General features: G+C 40.3%; 1 protein-coding gene and 1 long non-coding RNA gene across 9 annotated transcripts in view; one reads left to right on the forward strand and one right to left on the reverse strand.

Annotated features, from left to right (window-relative positions):
- Positions 1–19,484, reverse strand: part of LOC105467286 (uncharacterized) — a 38,742-nt gene extending 19,258 nt beyond the window's left edge. For both annotated transcript variants that reach the window (XR_011613704.1, XR_011613703.1), the window contains exons 1-4: positions 19,386–19,484; positions 13,328–13,431; positions 1,882–1,966; positions 348–483 (exon numbers count right to left, since the gene is read on the reverse strand). This is a non-coding gene — a long non-coding RNA (uncharacterized lncRNA). The remainder of the gene's footprint in view (positions 1–347; positions 484–1,881; positions 1,967–13,327; positions 13,432–19,385) is intronic.
- Positions 11,891–22,342, forward strand: LOC139358552 (ankyrin repeat domain-containing protein 18A-like). 7 transcript variants are annotated; one of them, XR_011613697.1, is made up of 9 exons: positions 11,891–12,337; positions 13,251–13,462; positions 14,814–15,036; positions 18,534–18,579; positions 19,182–19,283; positions 19,747–19,800; positions 20,247–20,373; positions 20,606–20,725; positions 22,290–22,342. XR_011613697.1 is itself a non-coding variant. In XM_071079789.1 (6 exons), exons 1-6 carry the CDS (start codon positions 12,197–12,199, stop codon positions 20,267–20,269), a joined length of 699 nt encoding a protein of 232 aa, XP_070935890.1. In that variant the 5' UTR covers positions 11,893–12,196; the 3' UTR covers positions 20,270–20,591. The 7 variants fall into 7 exon arrangements, 1 of the variants encoding a protein (XP_070935890.1); XR_011613698.1 differs by having other exon boundaries at positions 22,287–22,310; XR_011613700.1 differs by lacking the exon at positions 20,247–20,373.
- The last annotated feature ends 4,077 nt before the right edge of the window (positions 22,343–26,419 follow it).

Genomic DNA, 26,419 nt, shown 5'->3' on the forward strand with positions numbered 1-26,419 from the left:
CTGTATATGGCAGCATTAATCATTTATGCAGTTCCAATTGACACATTTGAAAACCTGCCTCAGGAGATCTGGTTTGTTTTCTAGCCATGCCACATGAAGATGGCTTGCAAACATCCAAATAGAGTGAATATAATAAAACAAAAGCCTGACTACTGCATATGGAAATCCATAATTGTCTTTGTGTGAAAGTCAAGATAAGTTCAGTGGGCTTCCTAGGAGCCACAAGTCTTTTGCTCAAGAAGTCCCTAGTATCCTTGACAAACTTAGAGAGGTCTAATGCTTTCATCCAATCTTCTTTTTTCCTCTCCTTCACTGGGTTAGAATTGTATCATGCTCTGAAGACTCACCCAAACTTTTCTTCCAACCTCTTCATTTGCCCTCATAGGTATTTCTTCTAATACATTTTGGCAGATTTTTGAAATTCTTCCTTAGCAATTGCTTCTTGCAGGATCTGAAGTAATCCATTTTAGGACAATGTTTTTCCTATTTAAGGAGAGATGGACTTGATTAGCTTTTAACAGGTAAGATATTACCAGAAAGTTTGGCATTTTCAATTCTAATATTTAATTCAACAAACTTAAAGCATAGCAAGAAATCAAAAGCCTGAGATTTTTTATTCAATCTTTTTAACTTGCTTATACCATAGAAACTTGCAGTTGCTTGATATGTGTGGTGGTTATTAATGAGTGTCAACTTGATAGGATTGAAAAATGCAAATTATTGTTCCTGGATGTATCTGTGAGGGTGTCACTAAAGGAGGCTAACATTTGAGTCAGTGGACTAGGGGAGGCAGAACCACCCTCTATCTGGCATAAAGCGGGCAGAAGAAGCTGGAAGAACCAGGCTTGCTGAGTCTTCCAGCCTTCATCTTTCTCACCTCCTGGATGCTTCCTGCCCTTGAATATTGGACTCCAAATTCTTCAGCTTTTGGACTCTGGGACTTGCGCCAGTGGTTTCCCTGTGGCCACAGACTGAAGGCTGCACTATTGGCTTCCCTACTTCTGAGGTTTTGGGACTCAGACTGGCTTCCTTCCTCTTCAGCTTGCAGATGGCCTATTGTGGGACTTCACCTTGTGACTGTGTGAGTCATACTCCTTAATAAACTCTTTTTTGCATATACATCTTTCCTATTAGTCCTGTCCCTCTAAAGTACCCTAATACAGCATGTTTTTATATTCCTAATAGAAAATAGAAGATAACTATAGCTTATGAAATCCCAAGTTTGGGGGCATCATCTCTGGCAATCATTTTCTGTATAGAAAATAAAGCTCATAGTCAGGTTTGCTGGAAGAACAGTGACCTAGTATAATCCTGAAACTTGACTGTGAATAAACTTTATGTATTCATTTCTTATTGCTGCTGTAACAAATTACCACATACCTAGTGGCTTAAGAAAACAGGCTGGACATAATGGCTCACGCTTGTAATCCCAGCACTTTAGGGGGTTAAGGCAGGAGAATCACTGGAGTCTATAAGTTTTAGACCAGCCTTGGGAAACATAGTGAGACCCTGACTCTAGAAAATATTAAAAATAAGCCAGCTGCAGCAGGCAGCTGATGTCAGGGTATCACTTGAATGCAGGCGGTTGAAGCTGTAGCGAGCTGTGATTGTGCTGCTGTGCTCCAGCCTGGACAACCGAGTGAGACTCTGTCTCAGGGAAAAATCAATCCACATATTTATTACCTCCCTGTTGTTGAGGTCAGAAGTACAACATCAGTCTTGTTGGGCTACAATCAAGGTGCGTGCATCGTTGATTCTTTCTGTAATCTCTGCCCGGGGAATGTGTTCCCTTGCCTTTTCCACCTTCTGGAGGCTGCTTGCATTCTTGGGCTAGAGACCCCTTCCTCTCCTCACTCCACTCAGATTATCCAGGATACTCACCATCCCAAGATCCTCAATTTCATCACGTAGGCAAAGTCCTTTTGCTATGTAAAGTAATATATTAACCAGTTCTGGTTCAACCTTCCTGAAAACAGGAAGAGAAACATGGGATAATAGAAACAATTGCCCAGACATAAGAAGCAGTTTATAAGTAACTGTTATTCTGATTCAGAAATCTGGAACTCTCCTAAAAAATCCGTTAATGAGTCTGAGACCATACAAGAAAAAGGGAGCTGCCCTTGATCTTTGAAAAAGAATTGTTTATGAAGTGAAAGGGCAAGTGAAAGCTGAGGAAAAAAATTAGCAAGCTCAAAATTAATCTAGACATAATATATTTATATTCATACTATCCTCAATTTGTTCCAATGATTGTGCTATAAAATCTTTCTGTTTATTTTTTCTTTCAAATAAGAGGAAAAAATTTGGTAGCAAGCATGCCTTCTTTTATAGTCAAAAGTGAGAGTCCCTGAAGAATTTACTTTTTCCAGATTATATACGACAAGCATGAATTCATAATGTTTTTCTCATCTATTTACTTTAATAAAAATATCTCAGTGTGATGTTCAAGGAAAGGCTGCAAATCTTATATAAAGATATGTCTTTTTAACTAATATCATAAAACTAAAATAAATTTAGATAATTAATTGCCTTGAAAATTGTAATAACAAATAAAATAGAACCTATGCCTAAAGAAATGGAGACGGGAATTGTTCAGGTTGATTTTTCTGTTGTCGCTGTTATGTTTAGTCTGTTAATATTTCCCAAGTAAACTTTTTACAAAAGAGAAAAATTCTGAATAGAGCCTAAGTTTGTGTTATAATTGACAGTAAAATAATGATTAAAAATTGCCTTAAATATATCAAATAAATGCTTGTTATTCTGAGAAAAATATGTGATATCAGTTGAGGGTTAATTAAAAATGCTGTAGTTAAGGCCGGGAATGTATTCAGAATACTTTAACTTTTAATTCCAATTTTCTATAAAACATACATATTGTAAATGCATACATTTTTCTTCAACCATAAAATCAAAGCTGTAATTATGTATTAGGTAGTTTCAAACCAATCACTGATAATTATAGTGCATGATAAGAAATTTGCAAAAGAAAATATTTTAAATATATTGCCATTATCAGAAAAATTGGTATATTAGAGTTGTAACAGTTTTTAGATCTCAAATTATAAATCATACTTATTTAAATTATATTATATGAACATTACATTTACACACACACACACATATGTGTATATATTTAACTATATAATTCCAATACCTACTTTTAACACTTTCTCATTAAACCAAGTAAAGTGGCCTGGACTAAGGCATTAAAACCATTTTCATATATGTATTTATACTTTTTTCCCCTACTTGTTGTAAATATTTAAAATTGTAGTTTATAGAAGAGAAAAAAAGGTATTTATCAACTCAATTGTTAAGTATAAATTTATCCTGACTCTATTCTAGACACCAGCTTAGTCATACAGGGCAGATATAAAACCAAATAATCTTGATCTTAAATAAGATTGTAACTGTGATAAAATCAAAATTATTAATGGTAGTTTGTTATGTGGCATAGCATATAAAAGATAGAAGCATTTACTAACTATAGCGGTAGAGAAAAATGAACTCTCTATTGTGACATGAATTAAGTAGAAAACATTTTTCTAAGAAGTTAGCACCTTATCTGGGCTTCAAAGATGATAAGTTTTCAAAGAAAGCAGAGGTCAAGATTGAGGGGGGGTGTTAATGAGAATAAAATTATTATAGGCAAAGAAGAGAATATGAAACAGTAAGAAGTTTTGAAATCACGTGGTACATCCAAGAAAATCCAGTTCTGTGATGTTTGTGAAAAAGTGTAAGGCAATCTATGGATATAACTGAGAATAGAGAAGAATATGGGATGCAATAAAAAAACCTCACATATTGCATTCGAGTTTACAGACTTTAGTTTGTATGAAATGGGGATAAATTAAAAAGGCAGGAAAGAAAAAAAGAAACTTTTTAATCATGTTAACATTCAAATGGGAAGAAGTTTGAGAGGGCCTGGCCTAGAGTAATGGTAGACTAGTGAGAATGGTATTATTTTGAGTGATAGTAGAAATAAAAGGCAAAGAGCAAGGCAGACTAAATACTAAAATGTAGAAGTGGCAAGACTTGGCAACGATCTATGGAAGGACAGGAAAAATTTTCATATAATTCTGACTTAGACAATTCTGTAAGGTGGGCTCATACATAAGTTGACACTGACTAAAGTATTAACAAACAAAATGTCATGGGGGATGCAAGAATATCCCTATCAGACTTTCTAGATTTGAGGTGATTGTGTTAGCCTAAGTAGAATTATCAGGAAGGGGTTGGATGTAGCCGATTAGAATTTCATCTAGGCACATGTTGTAGAAAGGAGAGTTTCTTTTTTTTTTTTTTTCCTTTCCAAATATTCTTTTTTCTTTTTTTTAGAATTATTTTTTATTATTATACTTTAAGTTCTAGGGTACATGTACATAACGTGCAGGTTTGTTACATATGTATACTTGTGCCATGTTGCTGTGCTGCACCCATCAACTCGTCAGCACCCATCAAGCAGAAATATGATTAAAAATTTTACTATATAGTCTTGGGAGAAGATGAGGAACACTAGTCTTGAATAGTGAGGTGAAACACTTTAGAATAGAAAGTCTGCAGGGAATGTTCCTATGGTTTGCCAAAATAAACAGTTGACATTTATTGAATTGTGCTAGGGCAAAATTAAATTACAGACTGTTAAAAATTAATTGCAGGCCAGGCGTGGTGGCTCAGGCCTGTAATCCCAGCACTTTGGGAGGCCAAGGCGGGCGGATAACAAGGTCAGGAGATCGAGACCACCCCGGCAAGCACAGTGAAACTCTGTCTCTACTAAAAATACAAAAAATTAGCCAAGCATGGTGGCGGGCGCCTGTAGTCCCAGCTACTCAGGAAGCTGAGGCAGAAGAATGGCCTGAACCGGGGAGGCGGAGCTTGCAGTGAGCAGAGATCCCGCCACTGCACTCTAGCCTGGGCGACAGAATGAGACTCTGTCTCAAAAGCAAACAACAAACAAACAAACAATAAACCTAAAAATTGCAGATAAGAAAATGGAGACATGTGAAGTATAAAAAGTCTTCTAAAAATCAAAACCCAAGGGAGAAAGAAGTGTTTTAGTGAGTGTTGCACTAGAAACGGAGAATTTTTGTATGGGGTACAGATATGAGCATTTTAATAAACTCAATAGAAAAACAGTACAATAAAGGCTGTGAAGATATGAGAAATATGAAGGGATACTGAGGGAGCAATTGCCCAGATTAGATAAATGAGGACTTGCTTTCTATTGAGAGAAGAAATAGGGCAAAGTTGTATAGCAAGAAGTGAACTTAAGCATGTTGGAGAGCTGCTGATGACTGGAGGGCTTTGTAGTAAAGCGGAATTTCATCTATTGGTATTTGAGAATGGTAAGCTCTTTGAGGATTGTTAAGATAGTAGTATTGCATCTCTTTTGAGAGGAATGGAATAAGGAGCTGAATACACTTGTGAACCCCAGATATCTGAGACAGGTCTTATTCAGAAAGTTGTTTTTTATTATTATTATTATTATTATTATTATTATTATTATTATTATTGAGAGGAGTCTCACTCTGTCGTCCAGGCTGGAGTGCAGTGGCGCGATCTCGGTTCACTGCAAGCTCTGCCTCCCGGGTTCAGGCCATTCTTCTGCCTCGGCTTCCTGAGTAGCTGGGACTACAGGTGCCCGCCACCACGACCGGCTAATTTTTTGTATTTTTAGTAGAGACGGGGTTTCACCGTATTAGCCAGGATGCTCTCTATCTCCTGACCTTGTGACTCCCCCGACTCGGCCTCCCAAAGTGCTGGGATTACAGGCTTGAGCCACCGCGCCCGGCCTAGAAAGTTTCTTTTTCCAAGGCTGAGGATGCATGCCTGTGAAACAGCCTGGGAAGTTTCTGAAGACATGTGCGCAGGGTTGTCAGAGCACAGTTTGATTTTGTACATTTTAGAGACATGAGATATCCATCAACATATGTAAGATGAACACTGGTTGGGTCTGCGAAGGCGGGGCAACTCAAAGCAGAGGTGGGAAGACTTGAAGGGAGAGGGGTCTTCCAGGTCATAGGTAGGTAGGAGACAAATGGTTACATTCTTTTGAGTTTCTGGTTAGTTTCTCCAGAAGAGGTAATCAGATACGCATTTATCTCCGTGGGCAGAGGAGTGATTTTGAGTAGAATGGGACGCAGGTTGGCCCTAAACAGTTATCAGCTTGACTTTTCCCCTTAGTTTTGTGCTTCGGGGGCCACGAGATTTATTTTTCTTTCACATTTCTCCACTTTTCTTTTTAAAAAATCTTTTGGAGAAAGCATTTTAAAAGAAAATGAGTCTCTGGTCTCAGATTTTGTCTGATCTTTCATGGCTAGCATAGTTTATTCCCAGATGGGTAATTCCTGAGTTATTAAGAAAGCTCATTTTTAGCAGGTTGTGAATTCTCATGTCCTCTGAAGAGAAAATTGAGAGAGGAAGGGAGAAAAGCAACAACATACAAAAGAACAATCCTGGAAAATGCATATAGACCACATTACTCTGACGTTCATACATTAGTAGGCAGTGTGAAAGTGGCTTATATATATAAATAGGTTGCTGTTGTTTTCTTCTGAAATTTAAGTTGTTTAGCTTCAGTTCGCAGGGTTTTATGAAAGCACACCTTAGTTTTGGTGACTCCAAATTAGAAAAAAAGGGGAAAAAAAAGGAAAAAAAAATGGACAACATCATTTTGCAGACTTGTAACCAAGAAAAATTAGAATTTTGTCCAAACTGTAGAAAATAATGAAAATGGAAAAACACTGGGCGAGCCTATAATCTAACAACAGATATACTGTAGTTTTTGAGACTTTTTTTTCTCTTCAGTTTCCCGTTTTTGACTGATTTGCTTTATTATACTTGGCCTAATGATTTATATACAATGAATCAAGAATAATTATTTTTACATAAGCTTTCAAATTGCTTTGATGGAACTTTGCTCCATACTAGGAATCTCAGATAAGACTTTTTTAAAGCTGAGCCCAGCCGTGGATTTGTGCCATCAAATAGCTATGTGTTGGGTGAATTTCCTCTACTGTTGAGGTTCCAAAATAAACCTGGGGCTTCTGAGCCTGTCAGAACGTGGCATTCTTTACTTACCACTGGTCAGAAACCTTATATAGGGACTGTGGACACACAATATGAGGTCAGTTTTTCCAAGTGCTTTATTGGCACCATAGGGAAAGCACACCATTCCTGTCAAAACCTTGGTAAAATTACTAGTTTCTCCAATTGTGTCCTGTTACAGATGAAAACAGATTCTTATTGCACTCATGCAAATAACTATATTGCCATAAGTTAAGAATACTCACAAACAGCTTCCAAATTCTGGAGAAATTAGAGAGAAAAAAATATGCTCCAAATTTTGTTCATAGGAGTATACTAAATTACTAAAAGCTGTTAATATCTCAAAAGAAAAGTTTTCTTGCCTCTGAAAAAACAAAGGATCAGCAATGTTTTAAGCAAAAAGTCAAAAAGATTATGTCAGTCTTTTATTAGTTCAGTCATGCAGTCAATTACTGTTCTGCTCGATACTCATGAATATTTTAGCTCTCCATGAGAGCTAAAGTAAAATGGTAGTATGAGTGCTATTATTTTATTTTGTAAACTCTACACTTATGATATCTTGATTAATCAAATACTTACAAATGCCATTTCTACATATTTTTCAAAGTTTTAATATAATTTCTATACATAGCCTACATTTTTCATCTGTTCAAATACTCTTCCTCTGATCCTTATCTTTAATATTGCCTCTATATTTATTATGTCCCTAATAAGGTAGATACAAACATTTAGGTGCTGTTAGATTCTTGGGGAAGTTATTTTGTAATAGGTTTAATGTTCATCAATTCACTTGTATCAGATATGCCTATGCAATAGCTATAATCATATTTTGCTTCATATTTTCCCAAACAGGACATTCACTTCCCTCATTGTCATTTTGTAGACTAGAAAATTTAAAGAATAATGTAACTTCATTTATTAAGTACTTAGAGAGTAATTTATTATATAGAGTACTGGCAATAAGGACAATTTGTTTCCTGGGGCAGAGTCATGGAATTACACTGTAATTCCTTATGTGTGACAACCAAATATCTAATTTCTTCTATTTTTCACAGCTTCTATTTTTTATCCAGTATTTTGATAAACAACAATCTAATTCTCAAAATTACCTCATAACATGTTGATAAAGTTTACAAAAACACTGATAAATGATATATATTTAAATGTAGGTCTAGGTCTATTTGCTGAACAATTATGCCAATTAAATTGGTTATTATAATATTTTCCACTGAAAAAAATATTCCCAGTTACTTCTTCCCCCTTCCCTTCATGCACACACACTGACAAAATGCTACAACCAATTTGACATTCACTTTGAGAGGTTTTGTCTACAAGCCCACTCCCAATTCCAAGTACATTAGGCCTTCCATATCCTTGGGTTCTGCATCAGTTGGTTTTCCAACCAACCAACCTCATATAAAAATATTTTAAAAATAATAATTCCACAAAATTCCAAAAAACAAAACTTGAATTTGTCTTGTGCTGTGTACAAGGCAAGGTTGACTCCACATGAATAAGGTGATGTATAGGTATTGTATTAAGTATGATGAGTAATCTAGAGATGATTTTATGTAAAATCATTTTATATAAAAACTTTGAGCATCCATGGATTTTGGTACCTGCAGTGTTTCTGGAATTATTCCCTGAGGAAGATGAAAAACTATATTCTTATCATTAGGCACGTGTGTGTTGGGGAGTGAGAGAAAAAGAAAAGAAACTTGCCTAAGTCAATTTAATACATGTATACACTTCAATTATGTTATGATCTAGAATCGTAGGAGAAAATCTTAGTGTCTGTGGCAGGTTAGGGACTAACTTGTTCATATTTCTCTTATGGCATAGCTAGTCTTTCCTTCAAAATTACTAGAATTTTTTTTTTCTACAAAGAGACCAGTACTGCTTATTAGAATATCAGATGGAGATGGTTAATGGCACTCACATTTATTTACAAGGCCCATGCTGGGCAGGTTCTTCCATTATAAGTCATCCAATAAGCTACTGACTAGCCTATGTTGCCGACCTATCTGTGGTCTTTCCTAGTAGGATTATAAAAAAACATTTTTTTCCTCATCCTCACACCACCATGGAGAGCATTTTTATAAAGCACCTTGAGAATAACTAGTGCATTTAGGATATAGACAATAAATATAAGCATTTTAAAAAGGGTATTCCATTTTATTGACAAATTAAAGGTATTTATTTGGAATATAAAAATCAGAAGCTAAGTGAAAGCCAAAAATACAGTCACCGAGATGAAAGCAACAGATAAGAAGAAAAAATAGGAGGTGAGGATGTGCTTAAATAGCAGATGGACATAATGGACAAATTTTGCAAATAAACAAGGAAGACAGTGACAAGATTAATAGTCATTTTAATGTGAAAAAGTTTACACCAGTGTGAAATAACTTCAAGAGACCATAAAAAAGAAAAACAGAAGAAAAATAAACATATGATAAAAAGAAAACAGCAATGGTAGCTATATCCACCACATAGTATATGTTTCTTGCCATCTAGATCCCAGCAGGCCAAACAGAGTTACCTGGATGGCTGCATTGCAGAGGATGGGTCTTGGTACTCATAAGAAGAAGTCCTCACTGAGTGACCAAGACAGCTGATGGTCTGTCTGTGCAATAGAGACAGAAACAGTACTAATCACTAAGTTTCTTATGCCATCCTCCCTCCACTCCTATCACAGAGTGACTCTGAATAGAGCAAAGTGAATGAACAAGCAAATCTCAGGCACTCAGAACTGCTGGCTTTTCTCCCTAGGCTTCTGTCAAGAAAATAAATTGTAAATATGTGCTGGACTTTATGTCACCTCTTTCCAGACAGCCCTTTGTACTCTGGTGTCCTTGTACTTCAGTTCACTAGGAATACGCCTAAGGTCTTCATTAACTCAAGCAACTTCTCACTTTGTTAGGCAGGCACCAGCCTCCTGCCCTGGTAACTGCATGCAGCATGTCTTTAGCTACCAGCTACTAAATGGCACTGCAGAGCCACAGCTACAGTGACCAACCTTGAAGAGCAGGTAACTTCCCTGGCTTCTAATCAACATCTCTTAGAAGCAACAGTGCCAGCAATAGAGCAAAACTTGTCTGCATGAAAGTGAAGGTGTACCTCAGATATTGCTGATTTCAGTACAGACCACCACAATAAAGTGAATGTGCAAAAACTGAATACTACAATACAGCAAGTCATACATCTTTTGGTTTCACCGTGGATATAAAAATTATCTTTATACTATACTCTGGTCTATTAAATGTGCAATAAAATTAGATATAAAAAGGGGATGATTAGATGGCTGAATAGGAACAGCTCCAGTCTGCAGCTCCCAGTGTGAAGGACACAGAAGACGGGATTTCCGCATTTCCAACTGAGGTAAGGGGTTCATCTTACGTGGCCTTGCCAGACAAGTGGGTGCAGCCCACGGAGCATGGCGAGGCATTGCCTCACCCGGGAAGTGCAAGCGGTCAGGGAATTCCCTTTCCTAGCAAAGGGAAGCCGTGACAGATACCACCTGGAAAATCGGGACACTCCCACCCTAATACTGCGCTTTTCCAACGGCCTTAGCAAAGGGCACACCAGGAGAGTATATCCTGCGACTGGCTTGGAGGGTCCCACGCCCACGGAGCCTCGCTCACTGCAGCAGTCTGCGATTGAACTGCAAGGTGGCGGCGAGGTTGGGGGAGGGGTGCCCGCCATTGCTGAGGTTTGAGTAGGTAAACAAAGCCCCCTGGAAGCTCAAACTCGGTGGAGCCCACTTCAGCTCAAGGAGGCCTGCCTGCCTCTGTAGACTCCACCTCTACGGGCAGGGCATAGCTGAATAAAAGTCAGCAGAAACTTGTGCAGACTTAAATGTCCCTGTCTGACAGCTTTGAAGAGAGTAGTGGTTCTCCCAGCACTGAGTTTGAGATCTGAGAACGGACAGACTGCCTCCTTCACTGGGTCCCTGACACCTCCCCTTCATGTAAATATTTATTCCATTAATTCTGTCCCCCTAGAGAGCCCTGACTAATACATGGTGTTTGCAGTTTTGGAAAAATTATAAATAATGCTATTTTGGAAATTACTGCACATGCGTATCAGAGAAAAATCAAAGGACAGATAGGTAGACAAAAATGCATACACAAACACACACATATGTGAGATTGTTCATATATGAGTAGAATTTCTTGGTTATAGTATATGTGTACATTTAATTTAAGGAACACTTTCACAAGCTTTCACGAGTGATTGTACCAATTTACTCTATCACAGTTGATGAATAACATCTTAGATGGTCCACATCTTCAAATATTTAATACTGTTTGTCACTGTCATTCACTTATTTATTTATTTGCTTGTTTGTTTCATTTTAGCCATTTCATTGTGAATGTGGTAGACTATCATTGTGGCTTCTATTTGCATTTCTCTGACCATTTTGTAGGTTACCTTGTTGCTTTTTTAAATTGTGTTTTGCTGATAAACAATGATGCTGAACATCTATCTCTGTGATTATTTGCCATCATATATATTATTTGATGAAGTATCTTGTTTCGTCTTTTTGATGAATCATTGTTAAAAAAATTTTTTTAATTATTAATTTTTAAGGGTTCTTTATATATCTCCTAGATATAAGTCCTTTGTCAGATATGTGTGTTGCAATTATTCACCGAGGACTTGGCTCACATTTTGTTGTTTTAAACATCTTCCACAGACAAAATTTTTAATTTTGATAAAGTCTAATTTGTCATTCAAAAAATTATGAATCATGTAAATTTATTGCTAAACCCAAGATCATGCAAGTTTTCTTGTGTGTTTTTTTTTCTTTCTAGAAATCTTATAGTTAGTTTGTTGGTTTTTGGCCGGGCGCAGTGGCTCAAGCCTGTAATCCCAGCACTTTGGGAGGCCGAGACGGGCGGATCACGAGGTCAGGAGATTGAGACCATCCTGGCTAACACGGTGAAACCCCGTCTCTACTAAAAAGTACAAAAAACTAGCCGGGCGAGGTGGCGGGCGCCTGTAGTCCCAGCTACTCGGGAGGCTGAGCCAGGAGAATGGCGTAAACCCGGGAGGCGGAGCTTGCAGTGAGCAGAGATCCGGCCACCGCACTCCAGCCTGGGTGACAGAGCGAGACTCCGTCTCAGAAAAAAAAAAAAAAAAAAAAAAGATGTTGAAAGAACAAATATTAAATCTTAAGACACATATGGAAAACAATATGGTAGAACTTGGCAAAGTACAAGAATATAAATCAGAGCTAGATAAAAAGGCAATGCAGGCAATAGAAAAATTAGAAGAAATCCATTTACAGGTTAGTTTTTTAAATCAGGTAAGTTTATCTGTAATGTGCTTTCATTTATTTCACTGCAAACTGTATTTTGGATATGTATATATTGTGTTTCTTCTGCCTCTCTTGTAGCAATTTGCTTTGTAGAGTTCTAGAAAGAAAATGGCATCTGTTTTTTCTTTTAAACATTTAAATTTCCATTATTACTATAACAAGATCAATCTTTCAGAGTAATGATTCTCACTATGGTGTCATTTGATGATTAAGACCAGTTGGCATAAGAAAAAATTGTGATTTAGAAATTATGTGATACTTTTAAATTGGTCTTAAGCTACATTGTTCTTTGATCACTTTTTAAAATTATGAATGGATTCTATTACTTCTTGTATGACCAGATTACATTAACAGTAACATAATTATGATTTCGAATTTGTATAAATCAGACTTAATTCTGAAATCAGTTATTAGTTTTTGGGATATTGCTGATAAATATGTTAAGCTCCAGCCTCTTTTTTTTTTTTTTTTTTTTTGAGACAGAGTCTTGCTCTGTCACCCAGGCTGGGGTGCAGTGGCCAGATCTCAGCTCACTGCAACCTCCGCCTCCCGGGTTTACGCCATTCTCCTGCCTCAGCCTCCCGAGTAGCTGGGACTACAGGCGCCCGCCACCTCGCCCGGCTAGTTTTTTGTAGTTTTTTAGTAGAGATGGGGTTTCACCATATTAGCCAGGATGGTCTCGATCTCCTGACCTCGTGATCCACCCATCTTGGCCTCCCAAAGTGCTGGGATTACAGGCTTGAGCCACCGCGCCCGGCCCAGCCTCTTTTTTTTAACATATTCAAAATTGCTCTTTGAATCACTGACTCAAAATGAAAGGCAAAAAACATATGGTAATTAGGTTATAATTGTTTTAAAAGTGTATTCTTTTCATTCGTTTTAGACACAAGCACAACATGAAAAACAATTGGAGCAGTTAAGCAAGGATAACATGGCTTCACTAAATAAGAAGGAACTCACCCTTAAAGATGTGGAATGTAAATTCTCCGAAATGAAAACTGCTTATGAAGAGGTTACAACCGAATTGGAAGAATATAAGGAAGCCTTTGCAGCAGCATTGAAAGCTAACAATTCCATGTCAAAAAAAATAACAAAGTAAGTCAAAACATGCAATCGTAGGAAATGAATTAAGCTCATTAATTTGTTTTGAAAACATAATTTTTAGTGAGATGGCTTCAGGAGATTAGTACGAAGTGAATGCTAATTTGATAATGTAATTTTGGAAAATAATGTTAGTAAATAATCTTACCTTTAAAATATTAGTCAAGGATAATGTCTGTCCCATTTCTATTTTTTATTTTTATTTTTTTGCTTTTGTATGACTTTTTTCCTCTGAAAACTCTCATGTAGTTAATCTGATCTATTAGTTTTTGTCACTAAGTATTTTTGAAGCTTTATAATTCATAAAGCGATCTTGTTATAAAATTACTTGTCAGAGTTTCCCTAAATAGAAAGATTAATGAGTTTAATTTATTTTTCGGTAGATCACAACCTACACCCAAAGTGTCGAGTGGTACTGCTACTCTGGGCACAATCGTTTTTAATTGTGATTTTTAGTATTAGCAATAGAGGGTGTCTCAAGAAAGACTATTTGTGTAACATTTTCAAGGTGTTACAGAAAGGCATCCTTGTGAAATAGGGAATAATTATCAAGGAATTTAAAGAAGTGTAATTCACAAAGTGGTTAAAAAGTAACACCTTGTTCAGCCTGAAGATTTGTGTGGGAGGCAGAAAGAACAAGCCCGCTACTCCAGTGCCTTGGTCACGGTGCTGGGGGCTAATTGCCTTCAGCGCTGCTTTAGTTCTTTTTATTCCAAGCCACACCATCTGGTTCTCCCCAGGAGCTGTTGCTCTGAGTTCTTCCTCAGTGCCAAATGCTTAATTGTTCCCAGATAATGGGTGAAATGTGCAAGGGTGAAACCTAAAATTTCCTTACTAAACACAACTATTCCTAGATTTTTTTTTTGTTCATTTTAGTTTTCTTAACCTACCTCAAGGAGTACAACATGATGTTTTGATATAATTATTTCCAGTGAAGTGGTTCTTATACTCCAACAAATCAACATATTCATTTTCCCACATAGTTACCCTTTAAATACAAGTATTTCTAATGGAATCTTTAGAATCTCACAAGTGGAGCCATTTTAGAAAGCAGCAAGTTTCACCTGGTGAGCCGTGCATCACTGACAGCCGTTTCTCTCCCCTGTCTACTTTGTTTGAACTGCTTGTTCAGTATAAATTACCTTAGAAACACGGGTGCTTCTTTAGAATGATTTTACAATTATAATTGCTTACAACAGGTATGCTGTCACACATCTTCGGTGTGAAAACACCATTTAGTGGGTACTTTGGTTTACTCTCAGGGCAACGTTTTAAAAACTGCAAGTCATTAAGAATCATTTAAGGAAAAATGAAATACTAAGCATTTGTCTTTGCTACTTTACAGATCGAATAAGAAAATAGCAATGATCAGCGCCAAGCTTCTTGTGGAGAAAGAGCGGATGAAACATTTTCTCAGCACTCTTCCTACAAGGCGAGACCCAGAGTCACCTTGTGTTGGAAATCTTACTAGTAGAGGACTCAACAGAAAATATGTTCCCCAAACGCCCATCAGAATTCCTACTTCAAACCCACAGACTTCAAATAACTGCAAGAACTACTTCACTGAGGTTAGTTATATGATCGTTTCTCTTTTGGCTTTCGTTTCTCTAATATAATTCCTCTTTGTAATTTGGTGAAATACTGAGTTGTTCTGTTGACTTATGCATGTTAACTAAACATCATAATTAGCTATGTTAACACAGAAAGGAAATGGGAACTTTACATTTTTTAATTCCCTGGAGCTCTCATTTTCAAGAGATACCCATTTCCTAGCTTTATTCAATACATGTGACTAAACTGACACATTTAAAATGTCTTTAAAAGCTGCATTTAAGTTAGGTTTTAGAAATTGCATGTTATTGCCTAATAACTGACGATATACCTTGAGATGCTTTGGCTTACTCTCTAATTCTAGTTTAGTTGCAGTGCATACTACCGCCTTTTTTTTTTTCTTTTCTTTTCTTTTCTTTTCTTTTTTTTAATACAGTGTCTCACTCTGTTGTCCAGGCTGGAGGGTCATGGCACCATCTCGGCTCACTGCAACCTCCACCTCTCAGGTTCAAACGATTTTCCTGCCTCAGCCTCCTAAGTAGCTGAGACTACAGGCACCCACCATTACACCCAGCTAATGTTTGTATTTTTAGTAGAGAAAGGGTTTCACCCTATTGGCCAGGCTGTTCTCAAACTCCTGACCTTGTCATCTACCTGCCTCAGCCTCCCAAAATGCTGGGATTACAGGCATGAGCTACTGCGCCCAGCCCATGTCACTTTTAAAGTTTGTTTGCAGCAGACACCACGGTGACTCATGCCTGTAATCCCAGCACTTTTGGAGGCTGAGGCAGGTGTGTCACAAGGTCAGGAGTTCAAGACCAGCCTGGCCAAGATGGTGAAACCCCATCTCTATTAAAGTACAAAAAAATATTAGCCAGGTGGGGAGTGGGCACCTGTATTCCCAGCTACTAGGGAGTCTGAGGCAGAGACTTGCTTAAACCTGGGAGGCAGAGGTTGCAGTGAGTCGAGATCACACCACTGCACTCCAGCCTGGGTGACAGGGCAAGACTCCATCTTGAAAATAAAAACTTTTAAGAAAAGTTTATTTGCACCATCTCAACTCTTCCCACCCATAATCACAACTGAATGATTGGCATCCAAACACTTTACCACATATGGATGCTTATTATTTAGTAGAATCCAATTTAATTGCATTTTATGAATTAAACAAAACCCTAAAATGTTAATTTCCTTTTTTATGTTAAAAGCTTTGTGCTTGGCCAGGCGCGGTGGCTCAGACTTGTAGTCCCAAGGCCTAGAAGTTTGGGACGCTGAGACAGGTGGGACGCTGAGACAGGTGGAACACCTGAGGTCAGGTGATTGAGACCAGCCTGGCCAACATGATGAAACCCGTCTCTACTAAAAATACAAAAATTAGCAAGGCATGTTGGCAGGCATGTGTAATCTCAGATACTCGGGAGACTGAGGGAGGAGAATCACTTGAACCCAGGAGACAGAGGTTGCAGTAAGCCAAGATCATACCACTGCACTATAGCCTGGGTGATGGAGACTATCTCAAAAAAAAAAAAAAAAATCAGTTTGTGCCTTTCTTACATAAGTGTATGTCCTCTGACTATAAAAATCCTGGAAGAAATCCTAGGAAATGCTCTCCTGGATATCATGCTTGTCAATTAATTTATGGCTAACTCCTCAAAAGCAACTGCAAAAATAACAAAATTGACAAGTGTGATCTAATTAAGCTAAAGGGCTTCTGCACAGCGTGAGAAACTATCACTGGATTAAACAGATAGCCTAAATAATACAAGAAAATATTCACAAACTATGGATACAGCAAATGCTTGTTATCCAGAATCCATAAGAGACTTAAACAAATCAAAAAGCGAAAAATAAATAACACCGTTAAAGCTGGGCAAGGGCCATGAACAGACACTTCTCAAAATAACATATGTAAGTGGCCAACAAACACATTAACAAATGCTTACCATTGATAATCATCAGAGAAATGCCAAATAAAACATCAGTGAGATACCATTTCACACCAGTCAGAATGACTTTTGTTAAAAAGTAAAAACATATATATATACATACACACACACACACACACACATATATATATATATATATATATATGTTGGGGAGGCTATGAGGAAAGGAAACACACACTGTTGGTGGCAATATAAATTAGTTCAGCTGCTATGGAGAGCAGTTTGGAAATTAAGTACTAAGAATGACCGTTGGATGAAGCAACCTCATTACTCTACTAGGGGTATGCCTAAAGGACAATAAATCATTGTAACATAAAGATGCATGAACATGTGTGTTCATTGCAGCACTATTCAAAATAGCAAAGACGTGGAGTCAATCCAGGTGCATCCAAGGTAGATTGAAAATCCAAGCTAGATTGGAGAATTCCATATATACAATGGAATACTTTGCAGCCATGAAAAGAACAAAATCAGGCCCTTTGCAGCAACGTGGATATGGCTGGAATCTACTACCCTACTCAAACTAACACAGAAACAGAAACCAAATATCTCCTGCTTTCACTGATGTGGGAGCTACACATTGGGTGCACATTATCATAAACATGGGAATAACAGACACTGAGAAATAAGAACGGGAGGGACAGAGTGGGCCAAGGTTGAAAAACTACTTATTGGGTCATATGCTCACTACTTGTGTGATGGGTTCAATTGTACTCCAAATCTTGGCATGCCTCAATATACCTTTGGAAAAAACCTCCACAGGTACCACCTTAATTGAGAATACAAACTAGAAAAAAAAATTAATAAAAGAAAAATTTACCATAAAAAAGTTTAGTATAAGTAGAGAACAGAAATTTCTTTTTAAGATAAAAATTTAGTGGAGTAAAAAAACAGATTAAACTTTTATAAAGGGCAGAGTTCTGCTAAGAATTTCAAAGTAATGCATTCATTGTAAAAGATGACTTTAATTTTTTTTTTCTTTTTTGAGAAAAGGTCTCACTCTGCTGCCAGTCTGGAGTGCAGTGGTGCAATATTGGCTCACTGCAACCTCCAACCCCTGGCTTCAAGCAATTTTCCTGCCTTAGCCTCCCAAGTAGCTGGGACTACAGGTGTGGGCCACCATGTCTAGCTAATTTTTGTATGTTTAGTAGAGACCAGGTTTCCTCATGTTGGCCAGGATGGTCTCGATCACCTGACCTCGTGATCTTCCCGCCTTGGCCTCTCCAAGTGCTGGGATTCCAGGCATGAGCCACCACACCTGGCCATTGTTTAACCTTTGTACTAATAAACACCACCTTTCTAAAATTATGTCTATGCAGTAGACCAATATTAACTGTATTTTTGTCTGATTACTCTAAGCAGCATTACACAGATACATCCTCTATTATCTAAATTAAAATCAGTAGAAAATTTACTTTATGTATGTGATTATTTTTCTTTTGAAGCCAACTTCAAGTTATGTCTAGTCACTAAAAATACTAAAGGCCACAATTTGTAAGTGATATATTATTTTCATGATAATGTTTCTTGTTTAACTTAAACATTATTATTATTTTCACTTATTTTAGATGGAGCCGGACCGTGTAGAACAAATAATTAGAGAAACAAAGAGAAGTATGTTGCCAAAATTTATTCCTTAAATTTAGGTTTATTTTAGAAATAAAATTTAATAACAAATGGCATTCCTTCTCATTGTTGGGTTAGTAGATATCACGTTAAGTATTTTTCTCTTCTTACACACATCTAATGAAAGATATGAAAACAAAAACTTCCAGAGAGAAGACTGTCCTTGTGCACCATAAATTCATCACATCCCATAGCTTCAAAAATTCCCAAGAAGTCTATGCATCTCTTTTTCACTGGCTCTACACTTTCTTAAGTTTTGCCATCCTCATGGAACTGTCAGCCAGCACCCTGAAACGATTCTCAGAAAACAAAGGCATCATCAAGTTCTCAGGGTTTTGGTAGAGATTGAAGGCCAACAGATGTCAAATTCATTCAGAAATACTTAGCTGAGCAATAACCCTTCATAAGCAGTCACTTGACAAGTGACATTTTAAATCTCCTGTCATTTACTGTGTCATTGGCTTACGTCTGTTCTCAGGAAAAGTTCCAACTTTTTCACCATGAAATAAAAACACCCACGTCAATGTGATTCCTGTCAAGTTACTCAACCTTGTCTCTCACCACTTACTGCACTCTGCCCTTTGCTCTAGCACCAAACTGGACAGAGCGGAACTCTGCAGGGCTCTTCCCCACCTCAGGCTCTTTGCCTGCACCTCTTCCCTCTCTCTGATGAGCTTTTCCTTGTCCTTCAGGTATCAAGCTATATTATCTCCTCCACCAGAAAGCCCATGATATTGACATAAAAGTGGGATAGAGGACCCTTCTGTGTGTTCCAGTAGTGCCCTGCTGTATACCTCTCGTGTATCCATGACTCCATATGGACATTGTCTTGTCTGTTTTTTTAGGGTATAGCTTATGACTGTTGGGAGGTGGACCATACCATCTTCATCTTGAAATTCTAGTGCTGGTTCTAGAATCTTAGCACGTGTCTGTTGAGTAGATGAATGAAGAATGGAAAAGCTCTGATATTTAAACACAATTAGATTTAATGCCATGTGTAAATTATTTAATAGTAATCTTGTATTGTAAATGTACATACATATTTCTCATTCTTATTAACTCTGATAAAGTTCTCAACTCTTTAGTTTTTAAAATCACAATGAGCTAACCAAAATGTTTTAGGTAAAGAACATAATTCTTTGTTTTTCTTTCCAGCTGTTGCTGTGTTGGACACTTTCACCCGTCTACTTTCTTCTACAGAATCCACTGGTAAGCCACATCTAATCAAGAGAATATTTAACCATAAAATTATAAGGACAAATTTTGTGATATAAAAGATTATAAAACTTTATTACTGGGCTATTTTCACAACATTTTAATTGTTTCTCATAAAATATACAACATCACAATCTTTACTGAAGTAGGATATTTTTGTATCATATGTATGAAGATAACTTGTAGGGTATTTTAAGTGATGTTTTTCAGTCTCTTCAGTTTTAAGTGGATCTTGCAGATGAAAACCAGTATTATTGAGTTTGACATACTCAGATTGCCCAAATGCCAGCTGTTTAAACAGCCAAACAACCAAGTCATCATTGATTCTTTAGTAGAGGTCATCGAAGACTTATTTGCATGTCACAGTCTTTATTACTTAGGAGACCTAAGGAGTACCTGCCAGGCTTGTCCATGCTAATGTTATGATTTTCTTTTTGTAGTTGAACCGTATTTTGCGTGGTGATGATCTGAGGCTCTGTAAATATCTGGTTACTCCTCAAAACACACTAGATTTGGCATTTCATGGATGACTTGTGTTTGAGCAATTATTACTGCAATGGTTGCCAGGTGATTATTTTCTGATTCTCTTCTTTGTTCTACATGGAGAAATAAAACCAATAAATAAGGGAGAAGGGAAAGCTCATGATTCTGGTGCTCCAATTCCCCAAGATTAGGCCAGTGGTAGATATTCTAAGCTGACCCTTTATGTCTTTTTGATTTGTGCCTGTTACTCTGTCAGCACTTTTTTACTTTCTGGCACAAGATGTTCTAAGATAATCTTGTGTTTTCTCTGCCCCAGCCCTGAAATGAGTGATTTTTCTTAGAAGCAGAGGTGGAGCCACTGAGGAAGCACAGGCGAGCCCTCCCCAGCATGTGCTCACTGGTCCCCAACAGAAGAACAGCTGCTGCATCCACTGAGGTACCAAGAAACTAGCAAAGGGCCTTCTGGCTGTCTGGGGACAGTCCTCATGTGGTCCCTGGCTCAGCCTCAAGGGTTCTGGGTTAGTCTCCCTGCAGCCTCTGTGCTGTGTCTCTAGATCGGGCTCTGCGGGAAGGGCCCCGGGAGACCCAGCAGCACAGGGTGTCTCGTCTGCCAAATGTCCCTCCCTTCCTCCCACTCTGACACTCAGGGATAGGGTAGATGGGGTTTCCAGGCTGTGCCAGGCCACCTCACTTTCTCCTCTGAGATGAACCCTGAGGGCCTTGGGGGATGAGTGTGAAGCTGGCTACCTGGAGCCTGAGGCTGACTGTCTCTCCCTGTGTCTTGGAGGAGAGGCCTTGTCCCAAGAAAACCCCCAGGGCTTGACCCCTGGGCATGCATGCAGGGAGGGAGGGTCTGTGGGCTAAGGGGGGGCATGGTAATGAGACTTTAAGCAGCACTGTTCAGGGGCCGGGTGGGTAGACCGTGGTCAGAAATGACCTGGTCATTAGGACCTAGTCAGTTGGTACCTGATCACCAGGGGCCTGGTTAGTGGTGTTCTCCTCCATAAAGTTCTCATCAGTGGGGACCTGGCAACCTAGTCATTGGAAGCCTGGTCAGTGGGGACCTGGTCAGTGGGGGTCTTATTAGTGGGGCCTGATTGGTTGGAACATAAACAATGAAAAACTGGTTGGTGGGGCCTCTACAGTATACCAGGGGCCTGGTCCGTGTGGGGCCTTAGTGGCTTGGTGATTGGTCAGTGCGGGCCTGGTCAGAGGGGACTTGGTCAGCTGGGGAATGATCCATGGAGATTTGTTCAGTGAGGGATGGGGGGGCGGCAACCTGGGAAATTGTGGTCTTGTCAGTGGGAACCTGGGCAGTGGGGACCAGGTCAGTGGGAAATTGGTCAGTGGAGTCTGGCCCATGAGGCCGATTAAGTGTGAGCCTGGTTAGGAAGACATGGTCAGCTGGGACTTGGTCAGTGGGACCTGGTCAATGGAGGAGTGGTCATTAGGGGCCTCGTCAGTAGGGATCTGGTCAGAGGCGGCTGGTCAGTAGGAACCTGGCCATCTGGCCACTGTGTGACCTCAGGCAGAGGGTTTGTCTGTGGAGTCTCCTTGCTTCCATCTGCAGGGAAGGTGAGTCAGGGCACCCTGGCAGGTGGCTGGTAAAAGAAGATGAGAAGATGTGTTGTATCCAGCACTGTTTGGCAGACCTACAAATTTACACAGGACCTGTATTCCACCTAGAGAGGATGCCAGCCCTTTCTGCTCTACACGGTGCCCCTCCTTTGTCTGCATTCCCAGGACTCCCATGGATGGGGAAGGCAGAGATTGGAGAGCACCTGTAGAGGCTCTAATGCTGGCCACGGGCCCTGGTTGTGACAGTGGTGAGACCTGGGTGCTCCCCTGAGTGTAGAAGCTAAGCCTGGCCAGAGAAGCAAGACAAACACACACATACGCACACACACACAGGCACACACACATGCACAAACACACTGCATGCACACGTGTCAGTTCAGGGGGTAGAGGACACTGACCCTGGGCCCTCTTGACCCAAGCAGGCTCCAGTTGTGCTGGGTTGTGTCACCCCACGATGTCACTGTTGCTGAGCCCCCATCGCCTCTGTGTTGTGGAGCAGTTAGAGGCACAGAGCAGAGTCCGTGAGTGGCTCTGCGTGAAGGACTGTTTTCTACATGAGAAGCACATCTCAGCACAGCTGACTCATCAGACTCAGGTGAGTGGGACCTGCTCTCTTCTCTTCCTCCTGGCTTGGGGACAGTTGCTATCAGGTGGGTGGTTTTGGCCTCTGGGCAGCTGCTGAGGATAAACCCTAAACACTCACCGGGTGCCTGTTCTGCGCTGACAGTCATCTCATTCATCCTCACAGCAATTCCATTCTGAATCTCCTCTGGACACCCCCAGGACCACCAGGACAACCCCATCAGGGCCCTGTCACCAGGCCCAGTCTGGCTCCATGATAACCAAGATGCAGGTCCAGAGACAAGCGCCCTGCATGGTGCCTGCATGTGACTCCCCTTGGTGGGTAGTGACCAGCTCACCATGGAAGAAGCCAGGGCAGCATGCGGCCAGCTGCCCTGCAGCCCCAGATGACTCCTGGGCCTTAAGAAGTCATTCTTAAAGGGAAAGCTGGTCACTTTGAGGTCCCTGGAAGGAAGGGTGAATGTGTCATCCCAACAGCCCTGGCAGCCAGCAGCATGCCATACATCTTCTCACCCGATCTTTGTGACAGAGGCCACCTTCTGGGGCACAAGTCCCATACCTAAAGGGTCCTATCTCAGTCGGGCCTCATCCTGAGCCCTGGGATGGGAGAGGCACCATGCACCCCCCTGCAGCAGCCAGGATTACCACCCAGGGGACTCATCCTTCTGTGGCCCTGGCCAGACTTAGAATTTGGCCCAAGACAGGACAAGCTCAGTCAGAGCAGCTTGTCAGGACCCAGGGCCTATGTATGCCAGACATGGCCACGCTGGCTCAAAGAGCAACCAGCCACCTCTGCAAGGGTGTGCCAGGAGCAGGTGGACCAGCCACCAACCTCATCCACTCAAGAAAACAGAGATGGCCAGCTTCTCACACCCTGAGTGACCACCACCTGACAGCTGATGAAGTGGAGGCCTGAGGAAAAGCAGATGGCACTGGGGCCCTGCTTCCAGGGCAGAATAACTGATTGACCCTGACTGGCAGTGAGTTGGGGACTGGTCCACCTGCTCCTGGCACACCCTTGCCGAGGTGGCTGGTTGCTCTTTGAGCCAGCTTGGCCTTGCCTGGCATGCACAGGCCTCAGTGCAACAACTGCACTGCAAATGGAGCCACATAGAGGATATGAGCAGCAGGCTCAGGAGCAGGCTGTGCACTGCCTTTGGGGCTCCAGCCCATGCATCAGGGCTCCTACAGCACTGTGGGCTTCTTGGGTGCCATGAGGCAGACCACAGGCCATCCTGAGGAGGACTCTGGTAAGAGCTTCCTTGTGTATGTGGATGATGTCCAGGATGTTGGCCTGGTGTCCCTGAGGCAACACTAACAGGTCCATGACTGGGTCCAGGTCCTGCCTGGGCTGATTGGTGAAGATCTCCCTGGCAGCACTGAAGTGGCATCTATGTTCAAGTGCAGAAAGGGCCCAGTCTGGTGGATGAACCACACGGCCAGCTTCTGGGTGTGGGCAGGATGCCACATCCTTTGTCACTTCCCGATGTGCCCCACCAGCACTGAAGAGACAGCCTGGAGACAGGGCAAGAGGAAGGCTGAGAACGATGAGATGGTGAGTCCCAGATTCTTCCTGTCCCTGAGCCCACCCTGAGTGACCCTCAACCTTTAGGAATGGGAGAGCAAGATTGACAGCTTCAAGTACTTCACCAAGAAGATGGACAACCGGGCACTCAGCTCAACTTCACAGCCAATGAGTTGACATGCAAGCAGATGATGGTAACAGGCTTTAAGAAAGAGCATCAGATGGCAGCCAGTACTTCAGCCTCAGCCAGGCATTGGAGTCGGACCAGGCCATCCACTTCACCATAGAGGCCTTCCACACTATCAGTGAGCTCTTTGCCAGTCAGCCCAGGCAGGACCTGGACCCAGTCATGGACCTGTTAGTGCTGTCTCAGGGACACCAGACCAACATCCTGGACATCATCCACATGCACAAGGACGCTCTTACCAAAGTCACGGAGAGCCGGCAATATGTGGCAGAAGTGAAGACAGAGGTGCAGAGACTGATGACGTCAGAATCACAGGAACAGGATTTCTTTGGCTACTTTGGCTGAAATTCACCACTTTCATCCAATTCGAGTGAGAGACATGGACTCACAGATGCTGCATTTCTTGCAGCAAAAGATACTGTTTTTTCAAAGTCACCCAGGAATTGATAGTGTTGAATGACTAGATACTCGATCGTGGACTGTTTCGAGTTCAAGGATTCATTCTACAGAGAATAATAACACTAGAGCAAAGAGCTAGTGTCCGATATCGGTGGTAGCACAAAGATGGTTTTGTGATCAACTGAAATCCAGCTGAATACAGAATTGTGTAGGAAACAGTTAATATGATGATACAATAGAAACAGTAGCAAACATGAATTAAATCATGCTATGAATGCATAAACTACCATTGTAACTTTTGGAAGAATGATAATACCACTTTACTGCTTTTTGAAGTATGAATATTTTAGTGTATGTGCTATAGGCCTCAAATCCTATAAAGAATCTCCAAGAAGTTGGCTGGATAAAGCCTGCTGTGGATGTCTTTATACTCAAAGATTGATGATGTAATTTGCATGTTTGTCCCCACCAAATCTCCTGTTGAATTATATTTCCTATTGTGAAAGGTGGATCCTGGTATAAGGTGATTGAATTATGAAGGCAAATTTCTCATGAATGGTTCAGCACAATCCCCTTGTAGCATCCTCACAATCATGAGCGACTTCTCATGAGATCTAGTCACTGAAAACTCTACGTCACCTCCCTACTCTCCGTGTTTTCCTCTTGCCATGTGAGACAACTTACTCACTCTTTCTTTGTCTTCCACTTCCACGATGATTGATAGATGTCTGAGTCCTCCCAGAAGCAGAAGCCACTGTGCTTCCTGTCCACTCTGCAGAACCATGAGTCAATTCAACCTCTTTTTCAAAACAAATCATACAGAAAATGGCAAATGAGGATTGGAGCATTGCTATAAAGATACCCAAGAACGTGGAAGCAGCTTTGGGACCATGTCATGGGCAGAGGTTGGAAGAGTTTGGAGGGCTCAAAAGAAGACAGATAGATGAGAAAACTTTTGGAACATCATAAAGACTGGTTAAATGGTTGTGACAAAAATCCTGACGGAAACATGGACAGTGAAGGCCAGGCTGAGGAGGTCTCAGATATAAGAAGATTTCTGGAAAATGTCTTTCTTTTGGATATGGAAAGCTTATACAATGCCTGTACCATCATTGTGCCTTAGAAGCAGTGAATTCCCTTTCTATTTTCGAGGCTCATAGGCAAAAGTGACTGTTGCTTTGACTCAGATGAGACTTTGGACTTTGTAACTTTGAGTTAATGCTGAAATGAATTAATGCTGAAATGAATTAATGCTGAAATGAGTTAAGACTCATGCTGGAAAGGCATGATTGTATTTTGCAATGTGCGAAGGACATGAGATTCCTGGGATCAGGGACTATTCTGTCCCTGTGTCCCTACCAAAACTCATGCGGAATTCTATTTCCTAATGTTAGAGATGGAGCCTAGGTGGCAAAAGATTTAGTCATTAAAGTGTAGGGGTGGATCATTCACGAATGATGAAGCACCATCCCCTTGATGCTGTCCTGAGAGTGAGTGAGTGCTCATGTGATCTGGTTGTTTAACAGGCTGTGGAACCTCTGTCCTCATTCTGTGTTCCTCCTACTCCTGCCTTAGGAGACATCTCGTCGTCCCTTGGCTTCATGATATAGTTAGGAGGCTTCCTGATTCCTTCCAGAAACAGAAGACACTAAGCTTCCTTCACAGCCTGCAGAATCATAAGTCAATTAATCCTCTTTTTTTTACAATAATACAGAAAAGTAAAACTGCCGAGAGGAGCTGTGAGATGTCTTCAAGGCCTTTTTCCCTTTGTCTTGGCTATTAGCACAGGGCTTTTTTGTATGCAAATTTCTGAAGTCTTCTTCAATTTTTCCCCTTAAATTGGGTTTTGCATTATTACT

The sequence above is a fragment of the Macaca nemestrina genome, chromosome 15 (assembly GCF_043159975.1).
Source record: "Macaca nemestrina isolate mMacNem1 chromosome 15, mMacNem.hap1, whole genome shotgun sequence".
Taxonomy (NCBI): domain Eukaryota; kingdom Metazoa; phylum Chordata; class Mammalia; order Primates; family Cercopithecidae; genus Macaca; species Macaca nemestrina.

Bases quoted from the DNA above. Each gene is read 5' to 3' on its own strand.
- LOC139358552 (XM_071079789.1), top strand. From the start codon at position 12,197: ATGTTGAAAGAACAAATATTAAATCTTAAGACACATATGGAAAACAAT. The intron at 12,338-13,250 runs GTTAGTTTTTTA...CATTCGTTTTAG, and splicing joins TAGAAGAAATCCATTTACAG to ACACAAGCACAACATGAAAA. The intron at 18,580-19,746 runs GTATGTTGCCAA...TTTTCTTTCCAG, and splicing joins AATTAGAGAAACAAAGAGAA to CTGTTGCTGTGTTGGACACT.